The following is a 21,654-nucleotide window of genomic DNA, read 5'->3' as shown; positions in this document are numbered from 1 at the left end:
ATTAGAGGTTTGCGAGTTCACTGCATGTGCTAAAACAGGCAGTAATGTATTAATGGTCATGTGAACTGTCTCCGTCTGTAGGTTTCCTATGCGCGTCCAAGCTCCGCCTCAATCAGAGATGCAAATTTGTATGTCAGTGGCTTGCCAAAAACCATGACTCAGAAAGAACTGGAGCAGCTCTTCTCTCAGTATGGACGCATCATTACCTCACGCATTCTGGTGGACCAGGTGACTGGTGAGTAGGACATGGCAGCTTTCTTTTTGTCCATTTTCTTACTGTTTTTCCCCTCCTTCCCCTAGTGACTGCCTAACAATATGACAGTCAGGCCTGAGAAATCTATCAGAGGTGGTGGTGTTATGAGGTCCCCAAAAATGCAATTTTCCACTAGAGGTGTTCTGAAATATGCATAGATGGATAGAATGTGAAATAGGTGTCAAGTAGCAGGACTCAATGCTTCATAATTTCTTTTCCCCTGCAATCGTTGTTCTGCCTGCACTTACTCTCTTGCTTTCTCCCCCTTTCTCTTCCCATCCCTAGGGTGTACAGTATATGCAATGCCTGTTTCATGGCAAGAAATGAAATGCATTTAGAGCAGTTATATTCTCTATTTCTCAACTGTCATGAGGAAGCAGAACCCTTATGAAACACTAATAAACAGAATCTCTCACTGAGACATTTCCCAATGGTTCTGTGCCTGTGTCCTGCTGAAACATAAGATATTCCTTCAGGTGTGCATTATGGTTATCTTTATTTTTCAAACATCCACTTTTTATCTGGAGAATTCACTTTCAGTTTTACTTTAGTATTAATGGAACAGTCTGTGATCCAACTGTAAGAAAAAGGGAAACCCAGAAAGCAGCATGCTATTGGTCACAAACTAACAGACTTACGCTTTATACAAAGGTACTCATGCTTTCTGATGCCTGTTTAATGCGTGGCTTTTAAGGACAAAACTCATACAAGAATGTAAGCACAAACATTACGAAATAAACTAACACTGGAATGCATACAAAATGTCCAAACGAATACTGTACCATAACAGAGAAATGCACTTATTTAACAAAAAACAAATCAATCACAATAACAAATGTGCAGCAAGAAATAGTACCCCAAGCAACATGGGGTACTGGAGTGATGGACCTTTTTTTGACTTGGCAAAGATACTGAAGCTCAAGGCTGATTGTCAGTCAGCAGGAAGAAACAAGACGAAAAGCAAAAACACATGCATGGCTGTCCCCAAAAAAATAGTTTCTTCATTTTTTTTCCCCACCCCTTTCTGTCTTCTTGGGACGTCTGTGCATGTCATGATCTTCGGTCTTGGTCTCCCAGCTGCCCACAAATGTCCCATGATTGGAAGGCTTTGTATTGTTGCTGGTGCTCAATCAAAACAAGTTCGCTTATTCACCTCCCCATGTTTATTCTCTTTCTACACATTTCTCTTGTTCTTTTGGTATTTGCAGCTTTTCTTGATTTGGAATGGGTCACTACTAATGTTTGTGCTTCTGCCTCTTGTATGTGTTTCGGTATTTGCAGTATTTTTAGATGTGGATCATATTTCCTTATGCTAATCCACCTTTCTGTATAGAAATGTATTTAAGGTTGTTCATATACCTCACATTTTGCTAATTGGGAATTGAATGCCTGCTACAGCAAACTCTCTTCCATAATTTGTATTATTCAGATTTTTAGCTATTAGAAGTATTCTCACTTCTATTGATTCAAAACTTTGTAGTATTGCTGGGCAGTGATGCATCCTCACAGCAGACATGCAGAAGGTTGTGGTAGAAAAATAATTTCATTTTATTTGTTCTGTTCGTGGTAATGCAGAACCGTCATGAGATAACGTAATCACAAAAAAAAATAATTTGGTAAATTTGTAAGGTGTAAATCCACCCCAATAAACTTAGTTATGTGTCCCCTAAATTACTGTTTAGACTGTGACAGTGAAGTTAATGCTGCATATCATTACTGAATGTTTTCATAGCTGTCAAAAGAAACTTAGCATATGACTAATCTTATGTTAATGTACACTCCTCAGGTGTTTCCAGAGGGGTTGGCTTCATTCGTTTTGATCGGCGAGTTGAGGCTGAAGAGGCCATCAAGGGTCTTAACTGTCAGAAGCCGCCTGGTGCCACCGAACCCATTACAGTCAAGTTTGCAAATAACCCGAGCCAGAAGACCAGCCAGGCACTGCTGTCCCAGCTGTATCAGTCACCCAATCGAAGGTACCCAGGACCCCTCGCACAGCAGGCACAACGCTTCAGGTAAAAGGGGCACAACAAAAATAATCTGATTAGACCCAAGTATGGTTAATACTGCTAGTGCTTTTGAGTCTGTTGACCCTCTGAGGCTATTTGAAATTATCATTTCAATTGTCTCTCAGCAGTATTTTTTATATATATATATATATATATATATATATATATATATATATTTCTGTGTTGGAGCTCAATACTCTGGACAGAATTATAGTTCTTCCCCATATTCACATTTCCAACTTTGCTGTGTTCCTCCTGTTGCAGATGTAGGCCTTTCACACAATTGGGTTTGAGCAGATTTTGACAAATATGAAAATGAGATGAGCAATACTCTGGTGAATAAATCAGTAGATGTCTGAAAAACGTTTTTGTCAGTTAGCCTACTTAGTGGCCATACATATGAAAATGAATCCATATGTGAATTTGCTCTTCAGTCCACTGATTGACCTCACAAAAATCCCAATTTGTGGAAATGTTATATTTTTATATAGAATGCTGTGAAAGCTGGAGTATTTTTAACATAACCTGCACTTTCTATATAAACAGAATTTGTCCGTTTGGCTGTATTGTGTAGGTAGAATTTTGATTAAAAAGTTTAATGAACAGGTTAATGATGGTCTCTTGAATGGAACAAACTTTTATCAGAGATATTACTCCTGTCAAAATGCATCATCAACCTCATGAAAAGCTTCCTTTATTGTGTGTGTGTGTGTGTGTGTGTGTGTGTGTGTGTGTTTTAGGTTGGACAATCTGCTGAACATGGCCTATGGAGTCAAAAGGTAAATTGATTTTCATTTTTAGATTTCATAGCCTGCCATAATTGATCCTGAGGGAAATTCAGACCTGACATGAGGGAGTTGATCGGATACCTTTCCTTTTTCTTATGTTTATTTTTCCCTGCATGAGCTCTTGGCAACATTGCGTAGGTATTTAACACTGCATAAGGTAGCGCTGATCTAATATGAGGTTGTTGATCAAAGGAAAAAGCTTCTGTGTGCATGAATTAGTACTCCCCTCTCAGACATATACATAATGCAGTCGGTGTGAATGAATTAGGCTGTTGCTTAACAGCGAGTGATAATGTAAATATTTAGCATGTTTGCAAGATGCAGAAAGGTAGACTTGTGTATGTTACGAGTAGGAAAGGGAGGACCAGAGCCAAATATGCTCCTAGGAAGAGACCAGTGATGGGTGTTACTAAAGACTACCTGCTCCTCTGACCTGGAACAATCACTTTCCCTCTGCCACAATACAGTAGAGCTGGATACTGGATTCTTGGGGATGACGCTGATTTGGGGGATAAATAAGTTCTGCTGATATACATCAGCACACTTTCAGTTTAAGTATTACCAATCATGTGAAATTGGTTTACCAGTTATATCTTAAATCCCCATTGGCACACTTCTTCTACATGTATATAATACGCACAGGGTGAACTTGTCACACAACAAGGCCCCAGTGGCATTCAAACCCAGAACCTTCTAAATATCAAATAGCAGTCTTAAGCACTTAGCCACCATGCTATATAGATAGGTACCTGAGACAGCAGTTATAATTCATTCAACTGCAGAGTGTTAAAAGCAGTAGAGTCTGGACTGTGCTGCTGAACAAGGACTGTGTGATAATTACACATTTCTAAATGACCTCAAGCATACCTTCCTAACATTAAAGCTGATACTGTTTATCTGATTAGTGGCTATTATGATGGCCTTCTGTCATATTAACATTATACAAAAATTTCCCTCAGGATGAATAAAGTATGTATGTATCTATTAGCCGGACTCTACAACATACACTTTAATCAGTTATGTACAGTTCTGTAAGTTAAATTTGAGCAAGTTCAGTGATTTGTGCTTTAAATTTGATTTTGACTGATAATTACTTGATACCTCTCTAAACTAAGGTTAGTGACTGTATAGGATAAGGTCAGTGACAGTGATGCAGTGAAGTGCTTTAATCTTGACATAATGTCACAACATGTCTAGATTAAAGACTACACTGCTTGTCTACATAACAAAGGACAGAATTTTACAATGTCTTACTTGCTATTGCACATAATTGCATACTTGTATTTTGAGCTCCATATTTTTACCTTGATCTATTATGGACAACCCTGTCCTGTTTTAAACTTTGTTGCGTCAGACATCTTTCAGGATTCGCCAGGATACCAGTTTGTCTTAGTACAGTTTCATAAAAATGCCTTCCTCAAGTATGATTGAAGTCCAATCCCCTGAAAACTCAAAGGCCCGTCACTGGCGACAATAGACTTGTGATTTTTCTTCTGCCCTTCTCATTGGCTGACGTCTTCGTTCCCAAATCTCTCTGCGTGTCCTTGATGCTGGGAGCATACCTGTCATGGTGGATGTTCCCCGAGAGGCCAACTGGAGCAGCTAATCTTATGTGACACCTGCTGCAATAATTCATAGGCTTTTCATGCACTTTGAATTTCGTTTCTTCAAACTGCAAAACCACATTTACCAATTGCTAGGGCTTTTGTGTGCCTTTTCATAACGGTCTTGGCACAGACTCCAACTTTAATATGGTACTTATTTACCAATAGAGTTTGCCTGTTTTTGAGTAAATAAGTCTGTGATCCTTTCTTTAAAGGCAAATGAGCTCAAAAATCGGTTTTTAACAAGTGTTATACTGGCATAATAATCGCAACTGCGATAGATGAGATAGATGGTGTGCATTGCATGTTTAGTCAGAATGACGGCTCACCTTTTTGTCTTTGACCAGGTTGACTTTTTAACTTGTCCAGCTGAAGAAAAATATTTACTTTTAAAAAATAACTTGAACATCTAATGATTTTTAATAAAAAGGAGGGTGTTAACACTGACTGTAGAAGCAATGTAAACACTGCTCAGAATGAAACATGGCTAGTGCTGATCTCTGTAGAGACTTGTCAGATTCTGTTATGCTTGTTGGCACAATCTCATCTTCTAAAAGGCCCATTTTGTCCTCATTTTGGCTCTTGCCTTAAACCATGTTACTTTTTGTCTTTTACAGCAGGTTCTCCCCCATGGCCATTGACGGGGTGACCAGCTTGGCTGGCATCAACATCCCAGGGCATGCAGGCACTGGCTGGTGTATCTTTGTCTACAACTTGGCTCCAGACGCAGATGAGAGCATCCTTTGGCAGATGTTTGGGCCGTTTGGTGCCGTCACAAATGTCAAGGTTATTCGCGACTTCAACACAAACAAGTGTAAAGGATTTGGTTTTGTCACCATGACCAACTACGATGAGGCAGCCGTGGCCATCGCCAGCTTGAATGGATACCGCCTCGGGGACAGAGTGCTGCAAGTCTCATTCAAAACCAACAAAACACACAAAGCCTAATACCTACTGAGAATGTTTCTAGAAAACTCAGCAGAAAATGGAAGTGCATTGACCGTAACTTTCTACATTAGTAAAACAAAAACAGCTTTGTAAATCAGTGTTACGAAGAAAAACAAAACTTAGTGTCCAACAATGTGATTTTTTTTTTTTTTTTTTTTTTTTTTTTTTCTTTTTCATTGCTACGCTTTGAATCTTCTCAATATACTTTAAAACAGAAAATACTGCAGGTTCTATTGCCTGTGATGTTGAATTCTCTTGCTGTCTTTACAGATGGACCATCTATAACGGTACTATAGGTTTTGTCATTTTGTTGCACATCTGCTTTGAAAAAGTAAGTCTTGTAAGGTTATGTGTAGTGATTTTCTTTGTATTTTTCTGTGTCCTGATTTGCCTTAGGTGCGTTATGCCTTCAGTGGTTAGCGAGTACTTATTTTGAGCTATATGCAGTTTTGTTGATTTTGGAAGTATTCAGTTTATTGTATTATGAGTTGGTTATTGGTTGGCTGCATAATGTTGCTTATTGTAAACTTAATGGATAAAAGACAAAAAAAAATTCTTAAAGCAGTACCTTGCCAAAGAGCTAAGAACCTCTTTGATGTGGGTTTAAAAAGCATCTATTTTTATAAAAAGAAAAATTTGGAGAAACTTTTTACAGGACCTGGAACAAAATATTTTGACTTGGATACTTTGAGAAATATCTTCATATGACACCTTGTGAGCTTTTGAACTTTACAGGAAAGTTTGCAGCGGTTGAAATTTCTGGGGAGATTTATGATGTAAAAGATACCTTTTGAGATCTTTGTATTATCTTTAGATTCTAGAATCAATGGCAGTGCTGGTTTCGTTTGTAAAATCATCTGTGGGTTCCCCGTCATCCTGGTTGTTATGACTAGCAACTCGCTTTTTGATGATTTGGAAACGGACAAAAATACAAAGGTTTATTCGCAAAAAGTGCATGCAAAATTATAACGTGGAGATATCTTAAAACGTAAATGGGGGATAAAAATCAGTTCTTCCTAAAGGATTCCCTTCAGACAGAGCTTGTGGTGTTTTGTGGTGTACCTACGATATATCATTAGACTGATTTTGTCTTAATATCGACCAATAAGAGTTTTTACATACTTTGTATGAAAGATTGAGGACAAGCCAATGAAGGCAGCAGCTTAAGAAAAACTAGTCTGAAGAATAGAACGGATTACTCCTGAGCTTTGAGCTATGTAAATAAGTCCTTTTTTATGTTGAGTATTTGGCAGACTTCTTTTGTTTCTTGTTTGGACTTCATCGGAAAGTGTGATATTATATATATCGTTTTTTTTTTTTATCTTTTGAGTATGTAAGGTATTTTTTGATTTGGATATTAACCTTTACATTTTAGTTTCCCTTCAGTTGAAATCCTTGATTTGTTGTCCCATGGACTAGCATTACAGTGCATCAAATTTGTTGGTTGTTTGGTCTGTAGATAGTCTTGCTTCATTAAAAAAAAAAAAAAAAAAAGATATTAAACTATAGACATGTTTTTGTTTTTTTATATATATAAACATTATAGATATATATTTATGTGGTAAAGAATGGATATAAACCACAGTTTTGAAACTATTTGATTAGTTTTTTTTTTTTTTTTTCATACTCATATATATACGTAATGCATATAACCTGTCTTTAAAATCGTAAAAAGGTGTATATTGCTTTATTCACTTTGGGGTAAGGTCAGTGAAGCAGTTCCATTAACGATAGCAAGTGTTTGTCAAACAACATCTCGGTAATCTTGAACAAACAAATGGAGGCTAGTCGAGCCTTAGATGCACTGAATACTGCACATGCATCCTGCTTGGTATTTAAACCAATTACTAGTCATGCTTCCCCTTAAATGAGCAGTGTGCTATGCATTATATAATTATCTTTGCAACTGCTTTTTCTTGTTTATCTATTCCTTCTTTGTGTTACTTGTAAAAGTTAAATTTAAGTCTAGATGAGTTGTGATACTTGCTGCTGTGGGGTAGAGACTACGTTTCTCATGCCTGACCAGTCATTGTTGAAAATAACTTTCTTTTTGTAACTTCTTCATGATGATTTGGTCTTGACAAATTGTGCTGATGGTCTGGCATGAAGAAATGGCCCCTCCCACCCCTCTTATCTCAATTCTTAATATAAGAATAATTATTTATTTGAAGTTGTATAGTCTGACTTGGTTCACAGCATTTTTGGAATAGAATATCTTTTGTTGAGTATTTAAAAGGATGTACATGTTATTTACTTTGTGTTTGGATACTTTGGATTTTTTTCATGTTCAGTACATCAATAAATAAGTTGAAGGGCAATGCAGATTTGTGAATGGATGCCATCATTCCTCTAAAAATGTTTTTTTTTTTATTTAATATGTAAAACTGTAAGCAATTCATAATTTCCTCACTATTCTGTCTTGTTAAATTACAATTCTTACATTTTTCCAACTCTAAGCAGAGAGTACACCCATTATAATTGTATTTAATTCATCTAAGTGCTTTGCTTTCTAAAGAAAATCGGTCTACGAGAACCTGAAGATCACTGGAGTCTTGTTGTCCTGGCCAAGGTATCAAAGTCCACTTAACCTTGTAAAACCATAAATTAAGATTTTTACATTTTCTTTTTTGTAGGGATTAAACAAAGGTATAACATGTTCATTAGTGAGCTTTCAAGGTAGTGGGAGGCAGTTAATTTTTTTTTACCTTTTTGGTTAAAGCTGTCTCCCTTTGCTTCTACTCTTTGTGCTAAACTTAGCAAACTGTTTGGCAGAAGTGAGGCATCAATCTTATCTAACTTTTGGCAACCAAGTGAGTCTATTTCATAAAACGTCAAACTATTGCTTTGATGTACCCCAATTCAAACACTGAATTGTACTGTTTTGCCTTGTTATAATCAGTGCAATACCTATCGTTCATAAGCGGGGGTTTATCTCAAATGTTTTAAGAACAGTTTTTTGTTCCAGTGATGGATGATTGATTGGTATTCATGGTGGTGGTCATGTTTCTACACTTTTCGATTAATACTTGCACGGCATTGAGGATAAATGATAAACAGATGCATAGTAATTTAAATACCCTGTTTTTAAATTCAAATGTCTGAAAAATGCTAATATATTCTCAAATAACCTCCAGGTAATTGGGGCAGAGTTCAGGTGCTGGCTTGTATGCACCGTCAAAGAGTAGCACACGACTTGAAGGAAGAAGCCTGATTTAGAGAATTGATTTTCTTTTTTCCCCTTTTTTCTCTCATGCTCCACTTGAGGCAGACAGCCTCGCTGAAGATGAAATGGCCAGCTTTGAAGTGCGCTTCCCTACTGCGCAGCCACCTTACACTGCCCGACTGTCATTTGGCATTGCAAGGATGCAGATGGGGGGGAGGGGCAGCTGAAGAAACCCCACTTCCTTTTTGTAAAGAAAGCTTCTTTAAAGCATTTACTGTTTGGGTTAAAGTTCCAGCCCGTTGCTCAGTTTAATGAAAACAATATTTATGGCATGTTCAATCATGTAGGCATTCTAGCACTGTGTTTGGGTAGCAGAAGTTAAGGAGGCTAATATGTGTGTTGCCTAAAAAGCTTTCATAGTCTCCGATATTTACTGTTCCATTAGCCTGCATGTTAGAGCAGAAATAATCTTTCCTGACAGCAGTTTTTACTATAAAAGGAGTCATGTTGCAGTTGAAAGCATCATGTATGTCAGTGTTACATGGCACTTTTTTGGTTTGTTGTCCTTCACTGGAAACCGATATTTATGTTAGGAGCTTTGGCTGAGTGACCGCATGTTTAGTTTTTATCTGGCATGTTTGATGCTCTTCTCCCAGCTGAAAGTGGTCTTATCAATGCAGACACATTGTGATTGGGCATCCTCTAGCTGTATGTTGTGATTACATGCTGCTAGTTGAAATAGGATTAGGCTTCAGCAGTTAATGGCCATCACAGATGAGTTGGTGTAAGTTGATGTCATATCCCTCTGCTACTTGACATAAAGAAACAGATTTTTTTTTTTTTTAATGCTTTGGGTAAGCAGTCATTCAGATCACAAAATAGTACAAGTAATAGTACCAACAGGGACAAAATGGGCTTTTAACTTTGAAGAGGACACCATTTTATCCTTTTTTTTTTTTTTTTTAATTTATTTATTTGATTGGGACAGTGCATGTTAATGAACAAACATGGAATACATGCATGTAAACATGCCGGATTGTAGCCAAGGGCTAATTTCCATCCGTAGTCCCACGAGTCCCGTCCTGAGTGGTGTCTTATGCAAAGGACAAAATATTAAATTGTGATGGAGAATCAAAATGAATGTAACAGCCATTTGTTTTTAGGGAATTATTTCATTATCCATCACTTTTAGGTATTTATTTTAACCCTTCCATTACATTTGGCAATTGAAGCTTTAGCTATTTCTTTAAGCAAACTATTTCAACTGTTTATCTGTTACTTCAATCTAACTATTTTAATAATCTTACTTTAGGCTAACTAAACAGTTATCTGTTACTTTAAGGTATCTATTTTAACTGTATATCTGTTACCTTTAGCTAACTATTTCAACCTTTTATTTATTACTATTAGCTATTTCAACCATTTATCCATCACTTTTAGCTAGCTAACTATTTCAACCTTTTATTTATTACTTTTAGCAGTTGCAACTTTTAATCAGTTTCTTTTAGTTAAATATTTTTGACTTAATCCCTTACATTTAGTACAATATTTTACCCATTTCATTTATGTTTAACAATTTCAACTAAACCATTACTTGCAGCTAACTAAGTTTTACAGTTTAGTTGTCTTTGCTGGCTTGATAACTAATTGATTGTGGTTTAGCTTTTTGCACTTTTTTTGCATATTTGTTGAATTTTCTAGGGTATAAAAAAAACCTGTTATCCTGTATGCCCTTGATGTACAGTAGCTGTAAAGTGATGTAGCTTTGACCTGCAGCTCCCACATGGATAGTATGTGGAGATTTGCACTCCAGCACTTTGTCCTCTACATTTTGTCTTTAGCCTACCCTACATTTCAGTCTGTGTTAATGAAGAAAGGGTTCACTCCATTATCATGCCAACCATTTGCTGCTCTCACGCTCTTAACTGCCCCCTTGCACTTGTGAAACCTAACATACTGTAGCAATGGGACAGGAGATGAATAAAACATGCTTGTACAATTTGTCCAGAATTGCTGATGTCAGCAGGCGCACGTAAACATATGCATATGGTCTGTCTGCTGATGTGATTTATGGCCCACCAGGTTTCTATTATGCTCATTTATAATTTGCACCTACCCTCCTGTTTGGATCCCCCTATATAACCAAAGCAAAAAGCCTTCATCTCATGGTACTCTCCTACACTATGTTGAGAGCTTGTACTGTATTTATGCACAGATAAATGGGATAATAGGAGTTTTTTTAATTACAGGATGTTTTGCACACAAAAGTGACAAATCTGCATAAGTTGGAACATCAGCATTTTCCATACTGACAAATTCCTTGCCAGGGTTAACACTATGAAACTGGTATGCATTGAAAACTTAATAAAACTCTGGATTGACCTGAATGTGAGATACTATCCTGTAGGCCCAACATAAAGCATTGCAAGTAATACACCTAACTATTCTAGGCTTAGAACATTGAATTAATAACAAACAGGATAGCTTCAGTTGGAATAGTTTAGATTTCTTTGGCATTTACAGTATTTGTATTTTTGAGTTTTCCTTACCTGTACTCCAATTCTAGTTTTTATGGACTTACAGTAAGACTAGACCAAAATGTTCTTTGTCAAGATGGTCATGCAGGCCCTTTTGATTATCTACTCTGGCTGATTGGAAGTTATAATTTAACGCAGTTAATAATTTATCTGACTGGCCTCTATAGAGTTTTTCACTTAAAATTGTTGATTTTCAGGGCTAGTCTGAGAAAGCTGACTTGAAATGGTGTCATCTGCCCTGATAGAATTGGTTTCAAATTATATTTGTGTACCTGGTTGTGGGAAAACTTTCTGACTGTAGTCAAAAAAAATGTTTTAACAGGACTGTGTTTAGTGAGATATAATTCAGTTACAGATTTCTGAACTGGATAAGATATATGTGCATGTTTCTATGTGATAAGGCAATAACATGTCACCAATGATGCAGTCTTCTGCAGTAACTATGTTTTTTTTTTTTTACAGATTTAGTGTTTTGGGTTTAAGCAGCACTTGACACTCCTGAGGAGTCCACCACAGTAATTTTGAAACAATAAAACATGGTGAGATGCATAATTTTCTCGTTCGCAGATATTGCACAACAAATTAGCTACAGTTCATTTAAGGGCCAGAATTGGAATGAATCAACAAAATGTACGATAACGTGTATTTACTTTCACTACGTTACTCAGCATCGGTTTGATACAAACATGGTTCATGTCTTAAACACAGAGTGAGGAAGTTTGCATGCAAAGCTTGTTGAGACAAAATAAAGCGTCTAGCTTGCAGCAACATAGACATGTTTCAGATGCGTGAGTTTGGTTGGCAGTATTTGAACTTACTTGAAGTCCCATTTTTGCCTGTGTAACTGTAAAGACCAGGGCCCGTATTTATTAAGCCTCTGAGAATTACAAGTACACTGCTAAGAATTGACTTAAGAGTAAAAACATTCTTGGCTCAAAGCTGCGCTTAAAAGTTAGTTATCGAGCATCTCAGTTGTAATTTAAGTGAAGTGTAGGACTATATCTTAAGTGTCAGTCTTAGATGATTCACAACACTTTGCTGTGCCACAAACAGGATTTTGGATTATGACATAGGCATGGACCAATCACTGAATAGATTTCCTTATTTAAGAATATTCTCAGATAAATTCACATTGAATGGTGAAATTCCTAAAAGGGGTTTACATTCAACACACATTTGACATTACTGTAAGAATTTTCAAGAGAGTACATTATTATATAAACATTGGAAATAAAAGATAAATACTTTTTCCACCATGTCTTAATTACAAATTTTAAACCGGTGTGCTGTACTGACCTACCTATATCTAGCCTAGATTTTATGATATTTTATGCCTGCTCTGTCAAAACGATAGTGTTTGATTAACTGCTCACCGTCAAACATTTAAAAAAAACCAAATCCTATCCTGAAAGATTTGCGCACGTCTCTGTCTCCTCAGTGCCATCAAAAGCCCCTACTGGTAACTCCTAGCTACGTGAGAGACCTCTCGAGCTGTCTTAAATAACTGGGAGAGTAAGAGTGATTCTTAGCATCAAGAAATGTAATAACATGCTTTCATACTTTAGTTTGACTATAATGGCACTTTGAGAAGCTTGATAAATACGGGCCCAGAAGGTGTTTTTCAACACAAATGTGCTGCTATATTTTGTTCTTCTATGTCTCCATGGTAAATGGTGCTACCCACCTAGTTGCCAGTAAACCAGTTGCCAAGGAGCTTGTTTGCGTGGTCATTGACATTACGACCGCACAAACCTCACTGCTTGACCCTCCAAGTTAAAATGCATTTGTGTCATTCATCTCATTCTCCTGTGATTTACAGTGATCCCTATGCACAGTTGATCACTGAGTATTTGTCCTCTGTAGAATATTGTCTTTCATCTACTGATGAAACGCTCTTGAATGTTTTAAATGAAAAGGCCTTTAAGCTGATTGGGGTAGAGTGGATGAATAGTGGTCTTTTATGTGACTTGTATATGATCCCTTTAATGGCCCAGTGTCACGGATAATTCACAGGTAAATTCACAAGTACCTTCTCTTTGTGAGAGGTTCTTCCATTAAGCACTCCCTGAAATATTCTTTTTAACAGTGGTTACGAAGGGCTAGACGTGTTGCACCTGTCTATTTCAGAGGATAAGTGGGCATCAGTGGTCCTTGTTGATTGCGTACATATTCAAATTAGTTAATTGCAAAGTTGAAAACTGCGAAATGGAGTTAAAGTAGCATTTTTGACCGGCTTGAAATTAATTAAATGGTGAAGGTCAAAGGAAATAAGACCCTTTTTTAAAATTCACCACAGAAGCGTCCCTCTATCCCTGCTGCCACTGACAGAAATGCCATGTGGCTTACACAGTGTAGTATACCATGTTGAATGCTTCTCTTTTGCATCATATTTCCATTTTTCAGACATCAAAGACATTCTGCTCAGTATACGACCTTGTTCTGCTGTCTCCCTATTTCTTGCAGTCCACGGTCAAACATGTTCAGTGATTGGATTTAAGTTCTTACATCACAAATGGTTGGAGCATGGCTTCATGCAGCCCTGTCAGATCAACGCTGACTTCCATCAACAAGGCATCATCTATCATATATAACGATTCTTAACAGGGCTCCATGTTATTCTCCCTATGAGGCCTTGGCACCTCCATTCCATAATGAGGCAGTGAAGAAAAGGGGTGCAGATTAGAATAACAGCCTTAACTAATCCATAACAGGCCGATGAGGCGCCACGTTTGGGAAAACCATGTCATTTCTCATTTTGCAGTGCCACGGAAAAATCTCTCTCTCAACCCCCACGCAAAACAAGCCCAAAGAATAACGGCTGTGGCAAGCCTCCGGCACAAGTATAGCAATCATCAAAACAAAGCTTCTTCCTCTGTCACTCTCTCTTTTTCAGCTCCCGCCAATAGTCTGAGGAGAAAGGAAAGGAAATCCATGCCTCCTCTGACTGTTGATTTTGCAAATGAAAGACAAGTTTAATCTCGGAGGAAACTACTGAGGGCTCCAGCCCCCGTCTAAGGGACATAGGCGGTTCTGCCAGTGATTGCTATTGACAAGTCTTGTTTATAGTGATGAGCAAACAAGGCTTTTTTAAAGCAGTGAAGTTTTCCAGACAACAGTTTTGGAAAACGGGTTCATCTCTCCAGGGAGTGTTCACTAGGGGCCCCTTCTGGTTAACAGAATATACAGCAGACAGGTTTATTATAGATTTAGACAGGAGTGCAATAGGAGATCAACTAATTTGTTAGTTGGTTCAATTAAGCTTTATAAAACTACTGATATAACAAATAAGAGGAGAAAAAACAATTTTTTAAAACCTTTGTGGTGAATATAGAAAAGCCACTTGTGAATTGTAGCTCAAGTCGACTTCTGTGGTGAAATGGTCAACAGTGTTCGCTGTTTTGATTAAATCAACCGTCCGGCAGTTAATAAAATATTAAAATCAAGACCAGATACAGCATTATTTGTAATATATTTAAGTTCAAACTTAATTTACATTTGGAGACTGAGTGGCAAGTGCCCTCTTTTACAAATGTGTGCAATTTGCAAGTCAAAAACAAGATACACATGAAAAGAAACAGCATAGTGATAGATCTAGAGCGTCTGATGGTTTGAGAGTGAAACTTGACCTACGTTCGTAAATGACAGAGTCAGATTGATTGGACCTAATTACGTCTTTAGGATCAGAGGAAACAGAAAAAAAGTTATCTTTACCTTTAATTCGTCAGTTGAAGCTTTGACATGGATGACTTTGTCATTGATCACAAGTGGATCATTCAATAACGTTTAATAAAGAATGCTAGTTTAAAGATAAAGAATATTAATTATTTTTGTCTACATTTAAAACGCTCTTTTGATGTAAACCCTAATTCCAATGAAGTTGGGACGTTGTGTAAAACGTAAATAAAAACAGAATACAATGATTTGCAAATCCTTTTCAACCTACTGTATATTCAATTGAATACACTACAAAGTATGTAAGGTACAAACTGGAATTCTTTCCCATTCTTGCTTGATGTACAACTTCAGTTGCTCAACAATCCGGAGTCTCCGTTGTCGTATTTTGTGCTTCATACTGACCACACATTTTCAATGGGAGACAGGTCTGGACTGCAGGCAGGCCAGTCTAGTACCTGCACTCTTTTACTATGAAGCCACGCTGTTGTAACACATGCAGAATGTGGCTTGGCATTGTCTTGCTGAAATTGGCAGGGATGTGTCTGAAAAAGACACTGCTTGGATGGCAGCATATGTTGCTCCATAACTTGTATGTACCTTTCAGCATTAATGGTGCCGTCACAGATGTGCAAGTTACCCATGCCATGGGCACTAACACACCCCCAATACCATCACAGATGCTGGCTTTTGAAATTTGCGCTGATAACAATCTGGATGGTTCTTTTCCTCTTTGGCCCGGAGCACATGACGTCCATGATTTCCAAAAACAATTTGAAATGTCAGACCACAGCACACTTTTCCTCTTTGCTTCAGTCCATCACAGATGAGCTTGGGCCCAGAGAAGCTGGTGGCATTTCTGGGTGTTGTTGATATATGGCTTTCGCTTTTCATGGTAGAGTTTTCACTTGCACTTGTAGATGTAGCGACAAACTGTGTTATCTGATAATGATTTTCCGAAGTGTTCCTGAGCCCAAGTGGTAATATCCTTCATCTTTTGATGATATTATGGACTGTGGATTTTGAAATCCCCAAATTCCTTGCAATTGTACATTGAGAAAGTTCTTAAACTGTTGGACTATTTGCTCATGCAGTTGTTCACAGAGTGGTGAACCTCACCACATCCTTGCTTGTGAATGACTGAGGCTTTTGGGGATGCTCCTTTAATACCCAATCATGACCAATCAACCTGTTCACCTGTGGTATGTTTCAAACTGTTTTTTTGTTTTTGTTTTTAGCATTCCTCAACTTTCCCAGTCTTTTGTTGCCCCTGTCCCAGCTTTTTTGGAACGTGTTTCAGGCATCAAATTCAAAATGAGTGAATATTTGCCAAAAAAACAAAGTTTGAACATTAAATATATTGTCTTTGTAGTGTATTCAATTGAATATAGGTTAGAAAGAATTTGCAAATCATTGTATTCTGTTTTTATTTACGTTTTCCACAACGCCCCAACTTCATTGGAATTGGGTTTGTATTTGTAAAAGCAAGCTGCAGTTGTTCAATAGCCACGTTACTTTGAGCATTACAATATGCTCATGATATACTCATATTGTACCTAAATGCGATTCAATTTCATTCATGTATAGTGAAAAGGAAAGGATCCAAAATAGATCCTTGAGTAACTCCTTTTGTGCTTACAATGTAATGTACGATCCATTAGGCAATAATCATAAAACTATCCGCAAACTAGTTAAGTAAAATAAATGGATGAAAGCCCCTTAAAAGAATGCATGTGTCAGTATGAATCCAACAAGGCTAAATTGGATTTATAGCTTACTTTACCACCTTGTGGTTGTTGTGCAAGTTGAGTCATGTAGTTACTTATTATATAAACGTTTAGGGTTACCATTTTATTATCAGTAACATGACTTTCCAATATGGTACCAATATCCATAAAACAATAGCAAATAGCAAACATATTGTGGGGGGGGGGTAGTAGTTGTAGCCACTGCATTGTTGTCATTTACACCTTTATTATGATGTTTATGAAACTGTTTATGTCACTGTATTTTACCCTAGTAAAATCCCCAAGAAATTGTCTCAGGTAAGGAGAATCACACTCCTGTTGTGCAGCAGCTGTAGCTGGATTCAACATGAGTGTCAGGTTCTTCAAGTCAGACTGATGAGCTGCTGCAGTTCTGGCAATTTTCTATCACTTGCACAGCAACTACTGCAAGCAATGATATGAATGTCTATGGTGGGCAATGCGGAGCACCTTCTGAGTTTCAGGTCACTACTGTAGTTTAATTTTACCTCAGATCTCAGCAATGTTCACTAAGCTGATGTCCCTCCATTTCTTTTGCTCATACATCGTCTATTTTGGGTGTGAAACAAAGACACCAATAACATGTATGTATTTTTAGACACTCCGATTGCAACAGGTCACTGTGTGTGTTGATATACTGTATGTATGAGGCTGTGATGAAAGCTCAGCATGATTGTATCAGTTTGTCCTAAAGTCAGTTTCTGTGTGTTGCACATCAGCTTCATGATGTGTCCATACATTTATGCATTGTCTCGCATCGCTGTGTGGTAGGCGGACGGTGAAGTAGCTGCTGGCTTCCTCGCCAGCGTCTGTTCTCATATAATAAGGCCTGATTTATAGTTGACCAGAGCACACCAGGAATAGTGCCTCGTCCCTCATTTCCTTTACAGCCAGTGGTGATGAGATCTCTTCACAATATTTACCCAGGGAATAATGATGTTTGATTTGACTCTTCTGGGTGTGTCTCTGTGAGGGCTATTTTCGCCCACTGCTGACACTGAGAGAGAAAACAGACAGAAGCTATGTCCACAGGAAAATAAAAGCCTCAGATCATTGTTTATAGATGATGCTAGGTCGGTGTATTTATGTGCTTGGCCTTCAGAATGAAAAGCTGCTGTGTTGCACTGTTGGTAGCGTGACTCACTCGTTTTCTTAGCTTATTGCATTTCACTTAGATGGTCCTGACCAACTCAGGTTGGATTCAGTGTGAGGATGCTGCGTTTGAGATTCTTAACATTGAAAGGGAGTTGTTTAAATAGCACAGAAGCATGGACACAGGCATGTAAAATGTATGTAATGTGTGGTTGTTTTGTGTTTCTTTTTGGATGTTCTGTATCTTTTTTGTTCATTTTACAACTACAAAATGTAACTCTTTTTGTGGTTGTTTTGCATCCCTTTGTAATCATTTAGCATCTCCTTATAGTCATTTTGTGTCTCTTTTATTTAGAGTATATTTGTAGTTGCTTAAAGTCTTTATGTAGTCCTTTTGCATCTATGTAGTTTTGTGTCTCCATGTAGTAATCTCTCTCTGTGGTCGTTATGAGTCTCTTTGTGCTCACTTTATAGTTGTTTTGCATCTTTTGTAGTTGATTTGCATCTCTTTGTAGTCATTTTCATCTCTATGGCATTTTGTGTCTCTAAGTACTCTTTGGCATTTGACTCTTTGTAGGCTTTTTGCATCTCTTCTAAGTAAAGCAGGACTTTCAGGTGCTGCCGTTGTTCGATCTTCAGTTTGTGGCGATGAGGACAAACTTTATGCCCAGGGGCCCCGGGACCTCTTGGGCCCCTAGGCCTGTGTCCATTAGGTCTATTTAGTAATCCATCCATTAAGGTAGTAAAACATATTCATCTGTTGTTTTTTTAAGCTCCAAAGATAGATGTTTTGAGCTCTGCATTAATTCATTTTGATTTATATGGATGGATTTATTGTGGAATTAATCAAGCATTAATTAGTGTGTTTTAGGACAAACCGAAATGAAAACAAACATGATCTGCCAAGGCTTAAACCACCGTTAAACCATCATACATACCCACGTACAAGCATAAACTATGAATACAGGGGTAAATATGGCTTTTAAACAAACCAAAAAAGTGCAAACTTTAAACTAGTTAGCTTTTCTTACAAAACAATTTACTAAGATGTCCATTATTTTTGTAATTTATTATGTGTAGCTGCTATTCCAAGCTAAAGTAAGGCTTGGGAATCCTCTGGGGTTGTGGGTTGTATTTACCTACCTTGAGTTTCCTCAGCAGCTCAGCTCCAATGCTACAGAAACCCACTGTAACATTTACCTCATTATAGTCTGCACACTCTCTGAGGAGCAGAGTCATTTGCATGGTTGCTTGTCAAACCATGTTAATATTGACAAAGATTTGCACCCATTTTAATCACGCCACGTAAAAGGTATACAAAGTTGTTTATGACTGCTCCACCGCTGAGCAATAGGCACATTCCGTACTGCAGTGCACATTAAAACAGATTGTACTTTGTTCCGAGCAGCAATTGCAAATCACAGACGTCAAAGAGGTAGAGGGAAAATAGATGACTGCAATGGCAGTTTGAGTCTAATAAAAATACATTTACATATTAAACCACACAGCAGCATGTAAAGCGAGGCTCTGTTTGAATTGCACGCTCCAGCCTGCCTTTCCTCATTGTAAGGAGTAGCAGGGGCCTCGCCGCTGTGACTGCAGTACTGTAAATTTGAAATTGTTTACTGATGCTGCCATCTTGGTACGCTCCAGGAGGGAAAGTTGGAGCGAGGCCATTTACCGGCAGCTTGATGAGAGTGTAGTGATGCGAGTTAATTAATACAACATCCCTGGGCCCACAGGCTAGGCTGCAAAGCTAACCCAGGAGGGAGGAAGTGATAGAGAGGAGACATGGAAATGGGATGGAAGAAAGGACAAATTATGCGTGGGAATCATAGATATATACAGGGAGAATAAAACTGTGTAAAGTAAGGCTACAGTACCTGCTAGGCAACAAAACATAATTAAATTACACAGTTAAGACATACAGGTGAATTAGCCATCTTGATTAAATCCCAATGCCGGGGTCAGACCACATGACATTTTGGTCGTTCAAGATGGTCACTATGTCAAATTATGCAATCACAGAGTTATACATTTTTGCTGTAAATTGGCAAAGAGACATGGCAGGCGTTGGACCCCAACCAATCACAGCATGCCTGCTTTCATGACTTGTACATAGGTGATCAGTAAGGTGCCAGGGATCAACTCAGATGCTGTGTCGAATGTCTTCCAAGACCCTACATGGGGGGGAAAGTTTGTGGAGTCAGGCCATTATTGGGCTTCTATCTGTATACTAATATCAACATAAGTGTGTGAGTAGATGTCAGAGTCATATTTTGGAAAGGCAGGCAATAGATCAGATTTGGCATCAATTTTAGAGCGATGGATTCAGCGTTTGGGTTCCTTCGAGTGAAACACGTGTTTTCTGCAAGAAACATTAGGAGGAGGAGAAGTCACATCTCAGAGGCCTTAACACTGAATTGAATTCAGAAGGTGATACAGGACAGCCCTGACATTAATCTACTACAAGCTACAGTGTGTAGAATATGTTTGAATCTATTAAAAATACATTCGCTACAATCTCACTCTAGCTTTCTCCTACTGGAATAACTGGATTCCACCACTGAAGGTAGAGTGAGAAGGAGACTGACAGCAGACGTGCGCTCCAGTGAGAGAGGGCTTTTTGAAAAACTAAAGAGTATCTAGGTCCATCCCACTCCAACATAAACTTGAAACAAATAGATCTATTGGCCATGACCCCTCAACAAAGCAGAAAAAAGGAGCAGCTTTGGTTTCCCTTCCCTTGCAACCAATTTTTGGTTGTAAGCTAAGATGTTTTTTTAGCCATGGCACCACAGTTGCGGCTTCCCCTTAACTTTGCCTCAGTGAGCAAACTCTCGTCTGTTGAGCTCCATCAAACAGAGAAAAACTTGCCTGGAGATAGAGGAGTCCGTAGGGAGGTCCTCACCTCCCCCTCTCACTCTTTCTCTCCTTCTGTATCCATTTATTTTAGCTGGCAAAAAAACAACTTTGGGACCAAGGTTGTCAAACAAGACTATTTTTTTTCCACAGCTGAGGTGCAGTCTAAGAGAGTATTCTTTATTGTAATACATAACAACGTACTGTATGTAGTCTATGGAATGAATGCATGTCTTAAAGAATAGCTCAGACTGGCTGGTGCTCTCATATGCTAAACAATTATATCATTTTTTAACAATAAGCTCCCTCATTCATTGACTAAGTTTATCACGTTTGCAAATCAGCCAAATGACGGCAGCAAAATACTGTAAATAGCACGCCTGCCAATCGACACAAAAGAGATAGGGGCTATAAATACCTTGAATAAATCCTCCTAATCAGGAAGCGGGTGAAGCACAAGTTGTGTTGATATAGGAAACTAGTGGCTGAATCCCATTTTTTAAATGCTTTCGCCAGCTTTTCCTTTTGGTTAATGTTTACAATTCCCTCGATAATTACCATATTAAAATGCATGTAGGAGTCTGTGCAGTTGTGGTGGGAAAAGATAAGACTGCGAGAGTAGGGAAGGGGGAAAAAAAAGTCCACCGGAAGGCCTATCAGTCATTTCTGAATTGCTTTATAATTACTGACATGCACAGACATAATTTCCTTCTAAAAATAATGCAAAGTTTCATTTCCCTTCCCTCCCTTAATACTGTTGCGTGGGGGGGAGAACTCTCTCCCACTTTCTCCCTCTCTCCTGAGCATTAACTTAACCTCTTCCTGTATTAGTCGGTGTGGTGCCATGTTAAGCTCAGTGTAGCCTAGTTTCCTCACAGCGTGATTGTCACTGCCTCCCCGTTTTGGTATTGGAGAAGAATCCAAATTCTGACACATTGGGGTTGTAGTCATGAATATGACAAA

At 38.1% G+C, this 21,654-nt stretch overlaps 1 protein-coding gene across 6 annotated transcripts in view; it reads left to right on the top strand.

The window, feature by feature from the left end:
- The window catches only part of elavl2 (ELAV like neuron-specific RNA binding protein 2), a 41,115-nt gene extending 33,194 nt beyond the window's left edge, over positions 1-7,921 (top strand). For 5 of the 6 annotated variants that reach the window (XM_031285054.2, XM_031285051.2, XM_031285053.2 and 2 more), the window contains 4 exons: positions 82-235; positions 2,040-2,265; positions 3,000-3,038; positions 5,269-7,921. In XM_031285054.2, coding sequence (XP_031140914.1) covers positions 82-235; positions 2,040-2,265; positions 3,000-3,038; positions 5,269-5,599 — 750 coding nt within the window. In that variant the 3' untranslated portion in view covers positions 5,600-7,921. The remainder of the gene's footprint in view (positions 1-81; positions 236-2,039; positions 2,266-2,999; positions 3,039-5,268) is intronic. The other variant, XM_031285055.2, reaches the window with a different exon arrangement.
- The last annotated feature ends 13,733 nt before the right edge of the window (positions 7,922-21,654 follow it).

The sequence above is a fragment of the Sander lucioperca genome, chromosome 17, assembly GCF_008315115.2.
Source record: "Sander lucioperca isolate FBNREF2018 chromosome 17, SLUC_FBN_1.2, whole genome shotgun sequence".
NCBI lineage: Eukaryota > Metazoa > Chordata > Actinopteri > Perciformes > Percidae > Sander > Sander lucioperca.
This window is presented reverse-complemented; position numbering and strand designations above follow the sequence as displayed.